The sequence below is a fragment of the Pocillopora verrucosa genome, chromosome 4 (assembly GCF_036669915.1).
Source record: "Pocillopora verrucosa isolate sample1 chromosome 4, ASM3666991v2, whole genome shotgun sequence".
Lineage (NCBI taxonomy): Eukaryota > Metazoa > Cnidaria > Anthozoa > Scleractinia > Pocilloporidae > Pocillopora > Pocillopora verrucosa.
Window position 1 is genome coordinate 14,365,216 of NC_089315.1, and position 17,827 is coordinate 14,383,042.

Genomic DNA, 17,827 nt, shown 5'->3' on the forward strand with positions numbered 1-17,827 from the left:
TGACAAATGATGAGGAACGTTATTATTGTGGTGTTACATTTTCGGGGACAACACTTGTTTTTTGTGCAACAAACATTTTTTTTTCTCTTATTATCATATCAGCTTTTTATGCGATTGTGTGTTATAAACTTTGCTCACGGAAGGTTCCAGGAGAAGGGAACAGTCAAAATCAAAGACAAGCCGAAGCAATAAAGACAGCCAGAAAAGTTACCTTGATGATGATTGTGATTATAGTATTATTCATGATCTCATGGGGTCCCTCAGAAATCGTACTTGTTTTGCAGATCTTGAAAATCACTCCCATATCTACTATTTCGGTAGACATTAGTAACTTGACTCTTCTTTTCAGCAGTTTAAATCCTTACATTTATTTCACATTTAATCAGAGCTTTCGAAAGGCTTTTAGGGCTCTGTTTGTTCGATGTTCTCGGAAAATTGAAATTCATCGTGTTATTCCCTTTCGATCTCGAAGCACTGAGTTGCAGCAAATATGAAAAGGCTAAAGAATTTTATGAAGTGACTGTTATTGCTGACCCTAGAGTTAAAATTTGAATAGACAGCTTTAATTCAAAGTAAGTCCAGCATTATAAATTGGTTTGTTGGCGTTGCACTTGTATGAAATCTTTTTCATACACAGTAAACACTCTTTGCCAGCTGGTTTTAAGCAATCAAATAGGGACGCACCCACGGGCCGATGGAAATTACTTTAAGAGATGTGGTACACAAAGGAAGCATCAAGTAATTTTATTTCGTGAACGAAGTAAAAGCTTTGAAACGGTTCTCAAATCTTCCCCCCTGAACAGGAGCAAAAATTAAAAACACAAAGTTCGGTCTAATCAGAAATGAAAAAAAAAGTTAACAAAATATGTATTGTTTTATGTGACCATGAAAGTTCAGTTGCTTTTCAAGTAAAAGAGAGCATGAAGAGCAATCAAAATTTTATGATTACAAAGTTATGTTTATTTTGAAGAGTGCCACACACTACGGAAATAAAAACTGCAATTTTTAATTTATATTTGTACGATGGGAGTTTCAAATTAGAAATTCCCTATATGAATTTTAATCCCAAATAAATTATTAATAAAATGAAGAAATAAAATCAAATATATGTCATTATCACAAAAAGCATGAAAATAATTAAATGATATACACGAAAGGAATTTTTCGTCTTTGCTTTACTACTATATTATAATCGCTGTAACCTCCTAAGAGGTTTCGCTGTAGAGAATGTTTGAGGTAAATATCTGGGCATAAGCTTGAAAGCTTTAAGTCGGTTTAATGAGATTGTAATCACAGTAGAGGGAGAAATGTTTAAGATGAAATTCTTGCAGTCACTTTATGCATTATGAATCAAATTTGCGGTAATCAAATTCAATATAGACCGTTGTGTTTGACTTCTATATATAAATAAACTAACTTTCCCATCAACCTTCACTTTAAACCACTCAACTATAATCAATTGTTATGAGGTTATACCGGAAAAAGGAAGTCCTTTTAATCGCAGATCGTTCTCTAAGGAAAGCACTTCGTGAAAAATCCGAGCCAGGTATTGCCTCAAGAAACTCACAGAGTAAAAAATATTTTTTTAAGGCCGATACGATCTTTGATGTTTGATAGTCTACATAGCGTGAGGACAGACCCGCGAAATGAACTCCACCCTTCGTTACACAGGTACTGATAAGATCTGTTACCATAAAATCTTTTTTCGTAGTATTTAACTCTGATTCACTTCTTTTCCTATTCTCAAAAATATCATTCTTCAAAACTCCTAGATTTTGGGTTTTATTATGTCTTGTTGATTACGCATGGTGTGTGCGGCTAAAAGAGAAGTCATACTTTCTGGAAGTAAGAAAATTTTGTGTACATGCTAACTTCCATAAAATTCAGTAACCATCTTCATTCTTTTAAACCATTCAAGAAATACGCCTTACTCGATGGTTTGAACATATAAAACGCGCGGATATTTTGCGAGTTACGTAGCATTCACGGGGTCTGTTTTCAGAGCCCCGTGGGCGAGGAAAAATACGAGCAATGACCAGGATGTCCGCTCCGCTCGTATTATATATGTTAAACCATCGATAGGTGATTTATTACTATGCTATTGCTTAATTTTCTAGGTTTCTGGCCTCTAGTTTTTGAATTTTTATTCGGTCTCATCTAAGCGTAGTGCCGATTGCAAAAGGCGTGCGTGAAAGAAGAAAACAACACAAAGAAACCATTCAAGTGTGCTTGATGACCAAAAGAGATTCCTATGGGCTTCGTAGTTCGTTTCTAAAAAAACATGATGTCATAAAAAAAAGGAACAGAAGGCAAAGATTGCGCAGATCGTTTCTGTCCGTATTTTGCCCTATTTCACAATGTAACACCTTGGTATATTTGTTACGTTCCACGCACGCATTTCATTAAAATGATGCGCAAGTAGAAAAAATAAATCATATTATTTCCATGTTTCTCTCATAGAGAATGCAGCAAGCGTCATTGAGGTACCCAATATTGACTTCATGCTGCCGTTTACTATTCCTTTTCTTGGTTCAATATTCGGCAATTCCGTCCTCATCCACATCATACGAACAGATAACTCTCTGAAGACCACTATTAACTGTCTGATTCTATACCAAGCAGTGGCCGACCTTTTGATATCAGTAGCAAGGCTGATAGATATTTTACTTCCTATTAATTATACACTTGGACATCTCTGGTTTGGCGGCCTCGCGGGTACCATTACTTGCAAGTTTTATCATTTTTTGCTGCTTCTTCCACCGGTGTTTTCAGTTTGGCTCTTAGTCATGATTGCTGTTGAGCGCTTCTATGCAGTAACTCGCCCCCTGCAATTATCACCTCTGTCACGTCATTTGAAAAAATTCATTATTGGAATATGGATTTGGTGTTCAGCTTCTTTGTTAGACATCATTGTACATGGATTTTCGACAAAAAATGGAGAACGTTATTATTGCAATTTGAAATTTTGGTGGATATCGATGGCTTTCTGTCTGTTTAATACTGTTCTTTGTCTTTTTCTGATTGCTGTCCTGTACGCAATCGTGAGTTACGAACTGTGGCTACGTAAGGTTCCAGGAGAAGGAAACAGTCGTAACCAAAGACAAGCCGAAGCCAGGAGGACAGCAAAAAGAATCACGCTGATGATGATTGGTATTGTCCTTTTGTATTTTATCTGCTGGGTTTCTACAGAAATGGTGATCACAGTGCATTTCTGGAAAGCGCAGTTGCCAGAAAGCGTTTTTCGACTGTGTAGCAATTTAATTGTTCTTTTCAGCTGCTTAAATCCTTTTATTTATTTTACTTTTATTCAAAACTTTCGGCGTGCTTTTAAGGGTCTGCTTGAAAATTGCTTTAAAAGGGCTAAAATTCATCGTGTTCTATCCTTTCGATCCCAAAGCGTAGACCTACAGCAAATATGAAAAAAAAATCTGCGGAATTGTGGAACTTTCAGTGACTGCCTATTCGTAGGTATAGCTATTTCGAACTAGGTAATTACATCCTGAAAAGAAGTTTATAATCTGTTTCTGTTCGGAATAATATGTGAGATAGGATGAATATTTTCTCTGCCGGTTGGCTACAAAATTGTAGAGCAGGTAAATTTTTACAAACGAAAGTCCAGTGTCTTTTACACCTAAAATCTGTTAATCTGTTTCTGTTCGGAATAATATGTGAGATAGGATGGACATATTCTCTGCCGGTTGGCTACAAAATTGTAGAGCAGGTAAATTTTCAACATCTGAATACGCACTAACGAAAGTTCAGTATCTTTTACACCTAAAACTACCTGCGCCAAAATATTATCGAAGAATGTTCTTAGAGTTCCGTGGAGTTTTTGAATCAATGTTATTGTCCATGGAGTCCATGGAAAGCTTAAAGGATGTCCCCAGAGTTCTGCGATGATCCTTTATCCGCATAAAATGTATTTGCATAATTATTCCTAATCAGATTGGTTCAAGGGAGGGGTAAGAGAGGCAGACCCAAGAACACCAGGTGTCGCACAGTAAAAGGAGAGGTGAAAGCCTGAAACAACAGTTAAGGCACTATCACCAAGCCAGAAGTGGAGGACCTCGGTCGCTGTCCTATATTCTTGCTGGCTTAATGGGAAGTAACCATAATAATCTCAAATCTTTTTCATCACAACTGCTGTCAGTGGCTACTCATGACTATGAGATCAGGTTGTTCAGTCTTTTCATTGAGAGTCCTCCAATTCTTCTGCAAAGTAGTAGGAAGTGTCTAAATTGCGATAAATCTACCACAACAGCCTGAAAAAAAAAATGTTCTAATAATGTGTAAAATATTTAATTCTATTTCGTGAGCTTTGATCAGTTGTACTTGACATGAAAACGTTGGCAGATGTCTCAGGTGCCAGATCAAATGTGCCTATATACATATATAAAGTATACCTCCTTTATCCTCTGAACGAAAAATTTAACATAGGAGAGGAGTAAGTTTAGTTGAGAGGGTCATTTTCTTAAGAACACAAAGGAATTGGCCAGAAATCAATTATTTATAAAATTTCTGCCCCCATAAAACCCTGTTGAGTAACATACTGAAAATCTACTCCCATCGGAGAGTGAAGCGACGCCAGTAAAGGAGATTAAGAAAAGGCAAAGCTTACTTTTCGACATAATGAAAAGGGCTGGTCATTTGTAATTAGACATGATCCCTCTTCCTGATGTTATCTTGTGTAAACGAGTATTACATCTAAAGATTGGAAAATATTGTTAGCTTCTTGCAAGACAAAAAAGCTTATTTGTAGCATATGCTAAATACGACGAAAAACAATGAAAAATTAATGATTGTCATCTTTTATTCGTGACATATTTATCTTTTCATTACAGTAGAGAAAATATATATATGTTATTTGCCGGCTGGGAGGTCCGTATGGTGAAAAACTGTGACCGAGGTCTTGAAAATACTGCCCGAGGCCGTAGGCCGAGGGCAGCATTTTCAAGACCGAGGTCACAGTTTTTCACCATACGGACCGACCCTTAGCCGGTAAATAACATATTTATTGTTTTTAAACTTGACGAGATTCTTTCCGAAAGAACCCGAATGATTTATGGACGTAAATACGGCAAGATCTTCCATAAACTGAACAATTTTTGAGTGAGTAAATGGTAGTTAAAATAGAGGTGATGCAAATTTAAGATAGATGCCTCAGCGAAACATTTTCATTTCCGTATCGATAAAGGTGATTTAAAAGGCTTCCAAACAAACTTTGAAACATTATTTTTACAAGTATCTGTCACAATCTGACACCTGTCAATTAGAGAGCGCGCAAGAGAAAAAAAAGCGTAGGAACATTTGAAAACCAACAGAACTAGTTTGGCATGGACTGTCACGACAATGTTTTCTTCAAAATCAGTTAATGATCTAACGGAAAGTATTATTCACTCTCATCGACCAATTATTCATGTACGAAGATTTACCTCTGTTCATTATGTAAACGGAGAGGAAAGTAATTGTGAGTAAATTCAATTTTTTTTATTTTGAAGTTGTGAGAGTTTGCTCGTTTGTTTGCTGTAATGGCGTGTTTAACTCTGATCTTTCCTTCACAAAAACTAAATTCGAACGGCACACTCCAACGAGACACAAGGGAATGTAATGCGGCCTTTTCTCAAAAAATTCCTTCAATTTCTGTTGTGCAATTTAAGGTACAAATGTCCAAATTGAACGGAATTGGGAAGACTCACCAGGAGCGTATATTTGTTGTAGAACTTAAATTAAAACTTCGCTCGCTCTTTCACCATGAACAAATTGCTCGAGAAAATTCAGATATTAAATGAATGAAAGTTCCATCGTTCAGTTTAACTGTAACCAAATACCTCACGTTTCAACTTTCTGGGTACTTTTTGTGAACGATTAAAATTAATTGCAGACGGTTTTTAGGCCGCTTGTCAACCAACGTAATGACACTATTGTTTATACAAATTCATTCTGAAACAAATATTTTTCTGTCAACCAAAGTGATTTGATAGAGAGAAAAGAGAGGATTCATAAGTTATTTATCGGCTTGAGGTAGTGACCGACGTGTTTGCTTAAAATACTGCCCAGCCGGAAAACGAGGTATATTTATGAAAAATGACAACGAAAGTTGGGAGGTACTCGGAGACTCACGAAAGCGTTACCGTGGCCCGTGGGCAGAGATAGGAAAATACTGACCGGGTAAAGAACCAATCAGATTGCAAGATTCGTTACCGTGCCCTCTAAAAAAACAATAACACAAGTTATAACATAGCTAGTAAATTTGTCTAATCAAATTCAATTGCGCGAGCGTGCTTCATATTCCTATTGTGCACGCTCATGACGTCAGCAAACAAATCCCTCGCGAAAAAAAATTTTCCATCGGGTTGAAAATGTTTTAAAACAATTGGTTCATACATCAGCGTGCGTTCATCGAGATATGAAGCACGCGGGAAGTTTGGAGAGCACGAAAGAGGCGTAAGAGTTGCTCTTGAGCTGACGTATGAACCAATTGTTAATTTTCGCAGTGTTGAGTTCTTAAGGTTCTTAGGGTTCAATTCTTAAGGTTTGCAAGGTTTAGTTCTGAGATTCGTGTTCCGTTTCTTCACACTATGCACTCAAAGATTTGTAATTTTAATTTTTTACTACGCATTAACCTTTTAAAAATAAAGTCAATCTTGAGAACTGTGTTTGACTTCATATGCAAATATATCAACCCTACCGTTTGTCCGCTACCATTTATGTCATGAAAAATCTACGGAAAAAAAACGGTCTGTTGCATTGTAGGTCATTGTGAAATCACTAACATACCAAGCAACCATTGGAAAGCAAATAGTCTACCTAGAACAAAGGAAACGCTTGCGAAATTAATTTCACCGAATTTTTGATGATGAGCCTTCGCTATAAAGGTATATTGATAGAATCTGTTTGCCAAAACATTCTTTCCTCGAGGAAGACTCCAAAGGTATTTTTCTGCACATCTTGGTTAAAACATAGCGAATGCCATTTTTCTTCAAGCAAAGAATTTCACTTATCCTAAATGATAACAAATCGCCATTGCTGCTAAAGGATAATGAATTCGAAATAAATGCAGTGCTAAATAGCGCATACACACGCTGAACACTGACAAAACCGTGCATCTATGTTCATTTTTATTCAAAATTTCATTTTTCTCCCTCAGAGAATGCAATGCAACAAGCGTCATTGGAGTAGCTAATAGTGGGTTCATGCTGCCGTATACTCTTGTGTTTCTTTGTTCAGTTTTCGGTAATTCGCTGAACTTTTGATATCAGTATTAAGGCTGATAGAAATTTCACGGCCTACAAACTATTTCCTTGGATATCTTGGTTTAGTAACCTTGTTGGAACCGTTACTTACAAGTTATACCTCTCGTTGCTACTAATTCCACCGAATTTTCATGTTGGCTCTTGGTAATGATTGCTGTGGAACGCTTTTATGCAGTAACTTGCCCTTTGCAAGTTTCTCCTCTGTCTTGCAATTTCAAAAAACATTCATTTTTGGGATATGCATTTGGTGTTCAGCTTCTTCCATGGACATCATTGTGCAGGGATTCATGGAGAACATTAGAGAACATCACTATTTTAGTGTACGAAGTTGGATGTAATCGGTAACGTTAGGTTTGCTGAACTCTGTACTGCCTGTCTTCAAATATCATTGTGCCTATGTACAAACTGTGGTTTCGTAAGGCTCCAGGAGAAGGAGTCAGGGTCAAAGCCAAGCTGAGGCCATGAATACAGCAAAAAGAATCACGATTATGATGATTTGTATCGTGCTTTTATATGTAATCTGTTGGATTATTCCAGTTATAATGCTGATATTTGATTACTGGACCACACCGTTACATGATAGCGTTTATCGACTACTTGTTAGTACAACTGTCCTTTTCAGCTTCTTTAATCCTTTTTTTTTACTTCACTTTTATTCAGAACTTTCGAACTGCTTCTAAAGGTCTGTTTGGAAACTGTTTACGAGGGTTAAAATTAATCGATTCCTTCCCATACGATCCCAAAGTATACAACTGCAGCAAATCTAGTTAAGGTCGTAGAATTGTTACACTCACTGCGGTTGCCTATCCTTAAGCTCGCTCAAGATATACTGAAGAGAAGTCTATGGTCTCCAGCCTTGCAAATTTTCTGGTTCAGAATGATTGTTTTCAGGTAGGCTGGAAATAATCTTCGCCAATTTGCTAATTCCATTCCTACTTTGCACCGACGTGTGCCCTGTGTGCCCTTCAAACATGTTTTCATGATATCAATATTTCAGATCTCAAATCTTTGTCATGATATATACGCTATTTACAAATCATAATAATTGGCAAAAATTCTGCGTGATCTTTCCTCATTACCCACCCTCTTCCCTGACGCGAATCAGAACTGGAAACGTCTCTATTCGGATTACCAGATTCATAATCAAAATAAAATTGGTCAAAAGTCTAATAATAAATTTCGAATCCGCACTTTTCCAATCAGTGAATTAACACTACTTTTTATTATTGAGGTTTCGTATTCACTTTGCCTTTAACAGCTAACAACGACAGAGCATATAATTAAAGATATGCAAATACCCCTGTATTTTATGTAATGAAGGAAGTCGTTTATTTGTGGTCGGATAGAATGGGACTTTTGACATATTCTTGTGTTAAGGTAGGTTCAAACTAAAAGCCTGGGAAACATTGCCAGCTTTCTCAGAGAAAAGAAAAATATTAATTCATGGTACATAATAAACAAAGGATGCGTGCATGCCTATATGTCAGACAGGAGAAATGCACCAAATGGATATGAATAATTTTATATATTTACCAAAACAATTGTGATTTCAACATGCATATTTTCATCACAGTAAAAAAACACTGATAATAAACCGATTGCTTTGTTATGTAAAACTCCAAGGTAAATTTCGCTTGCTTAATACGATAGCATAAAATTATTTCTCCAGCAAAAAGATAAAAGAGAAAGAAAAGAAAAAATTACATTTATGAAAAGTTAAGTTGATTAAAACTCTTCCATAAATGAAGCCGAACAATAAATCTCGAATCCTCGTAGTTTCACATTTAGATTGTGGCCTAAGGATTACGTAACACGCAATAAAAAAAATAACCCAAAGCAATAAATCTAAAGTTTGATTAGTAATGTTAATAAAACAAAATATAATAAAAATAAAACAATAAAACAAAACATACGCCAAAGAGTTAAAAAGACATCGCCATTTCAGTGCCAATACAGACCTGTGCACATAAATATTATGCAACCCGGATACAAAAGTTTATGCACATCGAGGGCAACAACTACTAAGATCACGAGACCGTGAGAAAATAAGTTAGGCAAACAAATTTAATTTCCTATTTTGTGAATCCCCTTGACTTTTTCATTTGGTCCACGCGGGATGCTTTTCATTCAGCTGACAAAGAACGGGAAATAACATATTTCACATTAAAACAACAAACATTACTTTCTATTGACAACTCCTAATGATAATTAGTTAAAAGTACAAGTGGTATTATTGACTCTCTGAAACTAGACTGATCTATTGGCTGCACGAGAATATATCCATAAAAATTTAATGCTGAAGTAATCATCCAAAATGGATAAATTGCGAACAGTGTAACTTGCTTTTGGAGAGGGTGTTGAATCTTCGAGAAAAGAGGTAGACATTACTTCTTACGAGTAATTTCTATGTAGTGTACTGGTAATAGGCTTGTTTTCACGTTTTTTTTGGTATTTCCCTGCCTCGTATGGCCAAGGTGAAGTAATGTTCCTTTTAATACCACTATATGCAGCTCGGAATCATTTTTCTGACCTCATTGATGTAAATGAAGGAAATTTTTATAGAAAACGTTGTGCTAAAAGCTTTGAAAAACTTGAATTTCTACACAACTCTCAAAATCAGTCACATCGAATGAAATTGCTTGAATTCGTTTGAATACCACTACCGTATATTTTGCTCAAGGTTAAGCGCAAAAATTTAATTGCGTAATAGAAATGTGAGTATATATACATTTTTTTTCATACAGTGTGAGGCTATTTTACAAGAAAAGAGCGACGGTCTGGAAATTGTTGATATCAATGGCGTCTCGTGAAGAATACGAAACAAAATGTAAGAGTGTGACAGTATCTTGTTATTTTTAATTTTGATTATAAAGCTGCAGTAAAGAACTGAGTAGGTGGATTAGGTCACGTGTTTGATGTTACGTAAGAGCTGAGTTACGTGATGGAAATATTATGTAACCGAGACTGTACAGCCTTTGTAATGTAACCGAGCTTTGAGGAGTGTAATCTTACCGATGAGCATTGCTTTGGTTAACATTAGGGTTTTTATTTTTTTTTACCAAGGATGTACGTTTAAGGGTTGAAATTGAATATACTTATAAATTTGAAGTTCTAGGTATGATAATGAAAAAGCAAACAATTAAAACGTTTGGTGGCTTGTGTTGTACCGATTCCCCAGCTATAAATGACTTGTTTACCTGGAGGTGGGGGAACCCAAGTAAGTGAGGTAACCCGCCTAGCTTTGGCAGCTTTTATTTTCAATCTTACAACAATCTCAATCTCGAGGTGAGATTTCTAGAGTTTCTTGACGCGCTTTCAAAATGCAACATGAACGCAAGCCCGTTGTAAAAAAGGATTAATTTACGAAAAAGAGGCTAAAGTCCAAACTCTGGGGGAAATATTTATTAAACTTGTCAAATAAACCACAACATTTGGCTAAAACAAAAACTCCTACACTTCTCAAAATTCCAGACAAAGGGGTAACAAATTTGCGCGAATAAAAGCTAAAAGACAACTAACCTAACTCCGTTAAAACAAAACAAGAAAAGTACGCGAAAAATGTCCGGGTCAGTTTTCCAATGTCCAGGTTAGGGTTCCTTGACGTGATTGGCTAATTTGTGAAATCACGCGCGTCGTGCGTGATTACAAAAAAATTCAAAGGGCGGGAGGAAGGGAAAATGATTGTAGTTTGAAATTTAAAAAAAGAAATAGATTTTCTACACCCGGCTAGGCGGTGAACCCCTCTTTAAAATGTTTACATAGCAAACTACAACCCAGTCAGACCGGGTTTCTATACCCGGTAGACCGGGCAACCTCCCTAGGCGGGTTACCCCACCTATCACGCAAACGTGATCAAGATAGAACAAGAGATTATAAGAAAAGGCAGATTACTCCAGCTCAGCGGGTTACCTCACCTACCTGGGGTCCTCCACCTCCATGTGAACATGATTTGAGTCTCTGAAGTCTGCTAGTAAAACATCAGAGCAAGTAATCCGAAGGTTTGAGATTCGATTGTTTATTGGATAGCGACAAGACGATAATACATCTTTTGATATCATACGTCTTGATTTTTTCTCTTCTTTGTTTTTGTTTAACTTCACGTAGGGAATGTGACAAACATTGATGGAGAACGTATCCAGCTTGCGTGGCTGATGTATTCAGCGTACATCATCGTATTTCTGGTGTCAATATTCGGCAACTCAGTTCTCATATTAATCATCAGAAGAAGCAAATCTATCAAGAGCACCACCAACTTCTTGATTTTGAATCAATCATGCTCGGATTTACTGGCAACGTTTTCAAGAGTAATCTATATAGCGGTGATACAAGATATTTCCTTACGCAAATTATGGTTTGGGGGAATTTCAGGCCAAGTCACGTGCAAGTTATTTCTCACGTGCCTTTTTGTTCCACGCAATTTTTCAGTTTTGATTCTTGTGGCGATAGCTATAGATCGTTTTTTTGCCGTCACCCAGCCGTTCAGGCGGTCGCCTCTATCTCAACACCTCAAGAAAACCATAGTGTTTCTGTGGCTATGGTGCCTTGTTGCTTCGTCTTATATGCTTGTTAAGGGAACTGTGAAAAACATCCAAGATTCATTTTACTGCGACTACAACGAAAACCCTGATAATATATTCAACGAGTGGAAAGAATTCAACGCTTCTGCTATTATTATTTTATGTATTCTGCCTGTGTTCATAGTGGCAGTTTTATATACCGTTGTATGTTACAAATTGTGGTCACGTGAGGTCCCAGGCGAGCAAACCAATCACGGTCAAGCATCAGCGGAGGCCTTAAAGACCGCAAAGAAAGTCACCAAGATGATGGTAGTTGTTGCGGCGTTATTTTTTTTGTGTTGGTTTCCATACTATTTGACTTTAGTGGTGCAGTTTACTGGTCATGGGAAAAGATATTATAAATCAGAGTTGAGCCTCGTTTGGTTAACCGTTGCTTTCAGCGGTTTTAATCCTTACATTTATCTCACTTTTAATCAAGCGTTCCGAAATGGATTTCACCACTTATTTGGAAAAAGCTCCAGGCAAATCAAGATTCAAAATGTTTTGTCTTTTCGATCGCAAAGTGTAGAATTAGAGCAAATGCACAATGTAGTGGAACATCCATCCAAAACAAGAAAAAGTGTCCCCGGAACATAAGTGTCCCTCGTATGACAATTACAGAAACCTAAGATTGGAGAGTTTTTTCCAATGAGTTACTACCAAACTTTGTTTCCCTAAAAGGCAGTGTCCTCGGAATTTCGCAAATGTGGTTCGACGAAACTATGGTCATCGATCGAACCAAATTAACAAACGTCTATAGTTGGATTCGGTTTCAAATAACGAGCCGTTATATTCGGTATATATTATATATATTTTATTGAGACTACACATTCTGTCATCTGATGCATTACAAATGTGTGTAAACCTTTAGCTTATGAAGATTGGGGTCTAACCATAACCAATTAACATTGAATTAACATAAGATAGGTTTAAAATATCCTAATAAAAATTTCATGGAAGATGACCAATATTTAAAGAATTTTTGTTATTAAAATGTTCGCGGAACATTAGAATTTTATCAATAAAGTTTACATATTGTATGCGTAACATCTGACAATAATTAATCATTGTAAAACGCGTCCAAGCCTCTTTGCACCTATTCCCATTTGTCTGTGTTTCTGTTTGTTTGGTTGTTTTTTATTTTTTTTACTTTTTTTGTTTTCCCTCTTTCCTTTCTCCTTGTTTCTTTCATCCTCTCGTTCTTTTAATGGTCCCATAGCATGTTATTCAATTAAAAACACGCTTACAATCTAACAGGAAACGACTATTCAACATCCAATTTGTTATGCTTGCTTACAGCATTGAACGTCCGAAGAAGCTGGAAGTTTACTTTCATACGTTTATGACGCAGGTGAAATTACTATTTGCGAAGGTAGTTAACGCTACGCAGAATACTAGGAAACACTTTGCCTGTAGGAGCGTCATATGCCTAATTTTGACGACCTTTAGGTGGTATTACCATGAAGTCTAGTCTACTTTAATCGAAAATTTGTTAGCTTAATTGACTACAATGCCGAGGTTTCGTGAAATGGCCTTTTCATTTGACAGGTTTTCCATCGAGAATAACAAGGTTTCTCCATCCTTAATCCCCTGTCAAAAATTGACATAGCACTTTTCAGTTAGACGAGAAGATTTATTATGGAAAATTAATTCACAGACTTAGATTATTCTAGAAGATTTTTTCGCCTCTCTTTCTTAGTCCTCTTAAGTCAACTGCGTTACGCCAAGTTTTGGAATCGTGAAGATTTATGGTTTTTACAGAATTGCATGCAATATAGTTTTTGTCAAAACTCTTTTTCGGTTTCAGACGCATTTTCGTCCGTTCACTACAATTTATATGCTGCAATAAGACAGAACCCATTAACCCAGAACCCACGTGCGTGAAATTGTGCATGAGTGAATTGAATTGTGAAGTTCTGACATCAGTGGCAACTCAAAGGTTATCAAATGAGCGGAAATGACTGATGTTTGTCATAATGAATTGTTTGTACGTGCTTCTTTGACGAACGGAACAGAGAGCGGCTGTTCATACAAGTTAAAGGTATTGAAAAAAGAGTATTTTACCGTGCGGGTGAAAGACATCTCAAAGGTTGAAATTTCGATCACAGTAAGTTTAGTGTGGATTGACTGGATTGGGAAACAGAGTATTTTCTCTTACTAAGAGGTAAGAGGTTGAGAGACCTTGATTTGACGAGACAGCAAAAACTGAATAGCTAGATTGAGAGAAACATTTTTAGCAAGAGTTCTTTTAGATACTTTCTCAGTGTTAAGCAAAGGATTCGAGCCTCAAACCCACACTTATGGCAGAATGCGACAGAAATATTAGCGCGTTTCTTGGTCACTGATAGACAGAACATTTTCCTTCCAATAATTTGGTTCGGTGGAAAACACGGAAATGCGGAGTGTCGAAAACGCGGAGTGTGGAGAGTGGAGAGTGTAGAAATATACAAAAGAAAAAGATATAAAATTATATACATGTATAAAGATTGTATTAAAGAATAATACTTAAAGGTATGCAAGTAAATAAGTAAAACGAGGATTGTGGAAAATGCAGAGTATAGAAAGTTATTTAATTTAAGATTATATCGTGTTTTCCTTTGGTTGGTAAGAACAGTAACAAACTGGTAAACAAAAAAACATTAACATTATTGTCAATTAACTAATAGTAACAAGCAGTCCATTTTCTTTAGAAAACGATGCATTATTGCATTTTCACGGCTAAATCGTACATTGTTTTTTGCAGCTATAAAGAACAGTAACAAATACGTAAAAAAAATAATTCAACGAGTGAAGAATTACTCTCAACAGTAACAAGCTGTTCATATTCTTTAGAAAAGTGATCAATCATTGCATTTTCACTCTTAATCATGCATACAAGCTTTATACATGTATATATTTTATATCTTTTTCTTTTATATTTTAATTCTTCTATATTTTATTTCTTTTATATTTTTACACTCCGCATTTTCTACACTCCGCATTTCTACACTCCATATTTTCCACACTCCTCGTTTTCTTCATTTTCCACACTCCTCATTTTCCACACTCTCCGCATTTTCCACACACACCGCGCTCCGCATTTTCCACCGAACCCAAAAATTTGAGTAATAATAAACACTAGTGTTATCAAAATTGGAACACCTTTGTTCGAGTAGGGCTAGAACAACGATAAATTTTGTTGAACTTCTCTGTAAGAGTTTCCTGCCATGATGCAGGTTGGACTTAAGCTCGTCTGAAATTTATATCCTAGAGTATGCGACTGGTGTACACGGAATATTTTCTGTGAACCTTAGTCGTGCTAAATTTTTTAATCACTACAATCGACGATAAACTGATTTGCTTCCAGCTCATAAAGTGCCAGTGTTTCTGGAAACTCTTGGACCTTCGATACTTTCAAGTTATTTCCGAATTTATATTCGACATTCATTTATGTGTCTGCTTTCTCTTTTAGGTTACAAGGATTCATATAAGATTTAAGAAATATGGAACTACCGACTAACATAACCTTCACTTTGAAAAAACAAGGTAACTCCTAAACGACGTAAGGTCAGAAGTAATAATATTATATCCAAATGATTAGAACTGATTGACACATTTGGACAGCTTAAATGTCGCGGGTAAGAAAGCTTGCACACAGGAAATAAACATGAACATAAAACCCTCTTTTAGAAAACTCAGTCTCAACAACATTTTAAGAAATGCATCACTCCATCTTTCGGGGTAACAATTTGGGCCTTTTTAGACATAAAGTCAATCTCTCTGCTAGGACTCTACCAACAGAAATTGTTTGCTGTGGAATTCTTTCCCAATAATTATGAGGAAAATATTTCCTTTGACAGCGATAACTTTTGTGACTTCGCGAATGTAATGAGATAAGTGTCAAATTCACGAGCTTTTAACGAAAGGAAGTAAATACACAACTGAAGTAAAATTCTTTTCAAGAACTTCATGCTTCAATCTGATTCAATAGCCAATAGAAATAAAGCAAACGCAGTTTAACCCGTTACTCAACGATAGTGAACCTTTGTCTACTGTGACTTGACTAAAACATCAAATGTGGATCAATGTAAGTGTCTGAGCGCACCCACCCCTCCCTTAACCCAACAACAGTCAACTGATGACAAGTTAGAGTTAATGTTTGGTTAGGGGAGGGTTAGGTGCGTAGTTACACAGATATTGATGAGCGAAATAAAATAAGTAACCGTGTAGAGCATGTACATCCGTGTGAGAACATGTACACGCGTGTGAGAACTTGTACACTGCGTGTGTCACTTTAAAGATACTCTTTGTTTTCTTTTCTTATCTGTATGCTAAATTTTCTCGGCAAATTCCATGCAGAAAGGTACAAATGATTCGATTGTGTGAACCAATTTTTTTTTATTATCCCATCACAATTAGGTAACAGCTCTTCCTCTCACCTGATAGATATATTCCGGTGGACCGAGCAGTTCGGCTTTTTGAATATTGCATACATCCTTCTTATAATGACGTCACTCTTTGGTAACTGTGCTTTAATTCACATCATTCGCACAAGACCCTTAATGAAAACAGCCACGAATCGTCTCATACTCAATCAAGCTTGCGCAGACTTGTTTACGACGCTGTTTGTCATGACCGCCATGGTCAGAGATACCCTGTTCCTGAAACAGTGGTTTGGTGGTACCGGAAGTCTGACAGCATGCAGGTTCACAGTGTGGGTTACCTATATTCCACCGTTTTGCTCCGTGTGGACCTTAACCGCTATCGCCGTTGACAGATACTTCGGGGTCACTTACCCTTTGCAGGCCTCCCCGATATCAAAACATTTCAGACTTGTAATTGCAGCCTTGTGGATCTGGGCAGTGGGCTCAGCTGCTGGAATGCAAACTATGGTGAACCTTGAGTTCATCGGCAACCAAGTTTATTGTGTGACTGATTACTCGCACATCAGATTCACGGCGGGGAATGTAACAGCACTGTGTCTGCTCCTGTCAAACTTCATTGTGCCTCTTGTGGTCATGACAGTGTTCTATGGCATTGTGTGTTTACGCCTGTGGTCACGTGACCCACCCGGTGAGGAAGCCAATCAGGATGAGAGACACAAAGAGGCTATCAAGACAGCCAAGAAAGTAACCCAGATGATGATTACTGTTGTAGTTCTGTTTGTGTTGTGTTGGTTTCCCTTTCAGTTTTTTGTTGGTTTGGACACTTTGCATAGGATCACTTTGCCATATCCTGCACTGAAGTTTGTAGTGTGGCTGTCAAACGCTTACAGTGGAATTAACCCTTTTGTTTATTTCTGTTTCAACACGAATTTCAGAAAGGAGTTGAGGGTTTTAGTTGGAAAATGCTTTAGCAGGCCAAAGTGCTGCACCAATGTCTAACATTCTTAGCTTTTTTTGGGCAAAGTGTTTTTGACCTAATTACTTTCTAGCAACGAAATCTGGTAATATCATGTAATGCCTCCATACTGAATTGAGTTTTGAAATTTTCATTGAACTGGCCATACATGATGTCAGTTCTTAAGAATATTGCGTGATTTGGTGACGTTAGTAACTAGGGACACCTTGTGATGCCTAGAATAAACAACGTGCATCTTACCAAAATTCAATCCCAGGTGTATGTGCTCGCCATGAGAGTGTTGTGCAAGCCTAAGTTATAAGTACGGCTGGTTTAGCTTACTTTCTAAGGACAAGTCATTTGATAGTAATGTTTTGAATAGAAGGAGGGACACACTAGAGCAACCGGTATGAAGAGAGCGGTCCTCTAGATGTTATATTTGGACCACCGCTAGAGATCAAGAGAACTACAACAAAAATATACTGCAATGTGAGTAAGAGCTATTCTTTCCGTCTTTTTTTTTTTTCGTTGCTGCTAGCTTTACCTTGCGGGCCTTTCACTTTTAAACCGGCCCCACGCTGATCCATTCCATTTTTCATAATCGCTATATTGTCACAAAAACTATTTGAAAATCTCGCACGAAATAACAGATAAGGGCACTTTGAAAATAAATATTTGAAATCTATAAATACAATTCAA

The 17,827-nt window shown here is 36.8% G+C and overlaps 2 protein-coding genes across 2 annotated transcripts; both read left to right on the forward strand.

Annotated features, from left to right (window-relative positions):
- The first annotated feature begins 1,531 nt into the window (after positions 1 to 1,531).
- LOC131792317 (allatostatin-A receptor-like) lies at positions 1,532 to 3,584 on the forward strand. Its single transcript, XM_066164698.1, has 2 exons — positions 1,532 to 1,671; positions 2,461 to 3,584. The coding sequence occupies exons 1-2, from the start codon at positions 1,647 to 1,649 to the stop codon at positions 3,417 to 3,419; spliced, it is 984 nt and encodes a 327-aa protein (XP_066020795.1). The 5' UTR covers positions 1,532 to 1,646; the 3' UTR covers positions 3,420 to 3,584.
- A 10,255-nt stretch (positions 3,585 to 13,839) lies between these two features.
- LOC131792299 (substance-P receptor-like) lies at positions 13,840 to 17,780 on the forward strand. The gene is made up of 3 exons (XM_066164944.1): positions 13,840 to 13,973; positions 15,261 to 15,334; positions 16,208 to 17,780. Exons 2-3 carry the CDS (start codon positions 15,292 to 15,294, stop codon positions 17,170 to 17,172), a joined length of 1,008 nt encoding a protein of 335 aa, XP_066021041.1. The 5' UTR covers positions 13,840 to 13,973; positions 15,261 to 15,291; the 3' UTR covers positions 17,173 to 17,780.
- The last annotated feature ends 47 nt before the right edge of the window (positions 17,781 to 17,827 follow it).

Excerpts from the sequence above, each read along its gene's own strand:
- LOC131792317 (XM_066164698.1), top strand. The coding sequence starts at position 1,647 with ATGAACTCCACCCTTCGTTACACAG. Across the intron at positions 1,672-2,460 it reads CTCCACCCTTCGTTACACAG|AGAATGCAGCAAGCGTCATT; the intron begins GTACTGATAAGA and ends TTTCTCTCATAG.
- LOC131792299 (XM_066164944.1), top strand. The coding sequence starts at position 15,292 with ATGGAACTACCGACTAACATAACCTTCACTTTGAAAAAACAAG. Across the intron at positions 15,335-16,207 it reads CTTCACTTTGAAAAAACAAG|GTAACAGCTCTTCCTCTCAC; the intron begins GTAACTCCTAAA and ends CATCACAATTAG.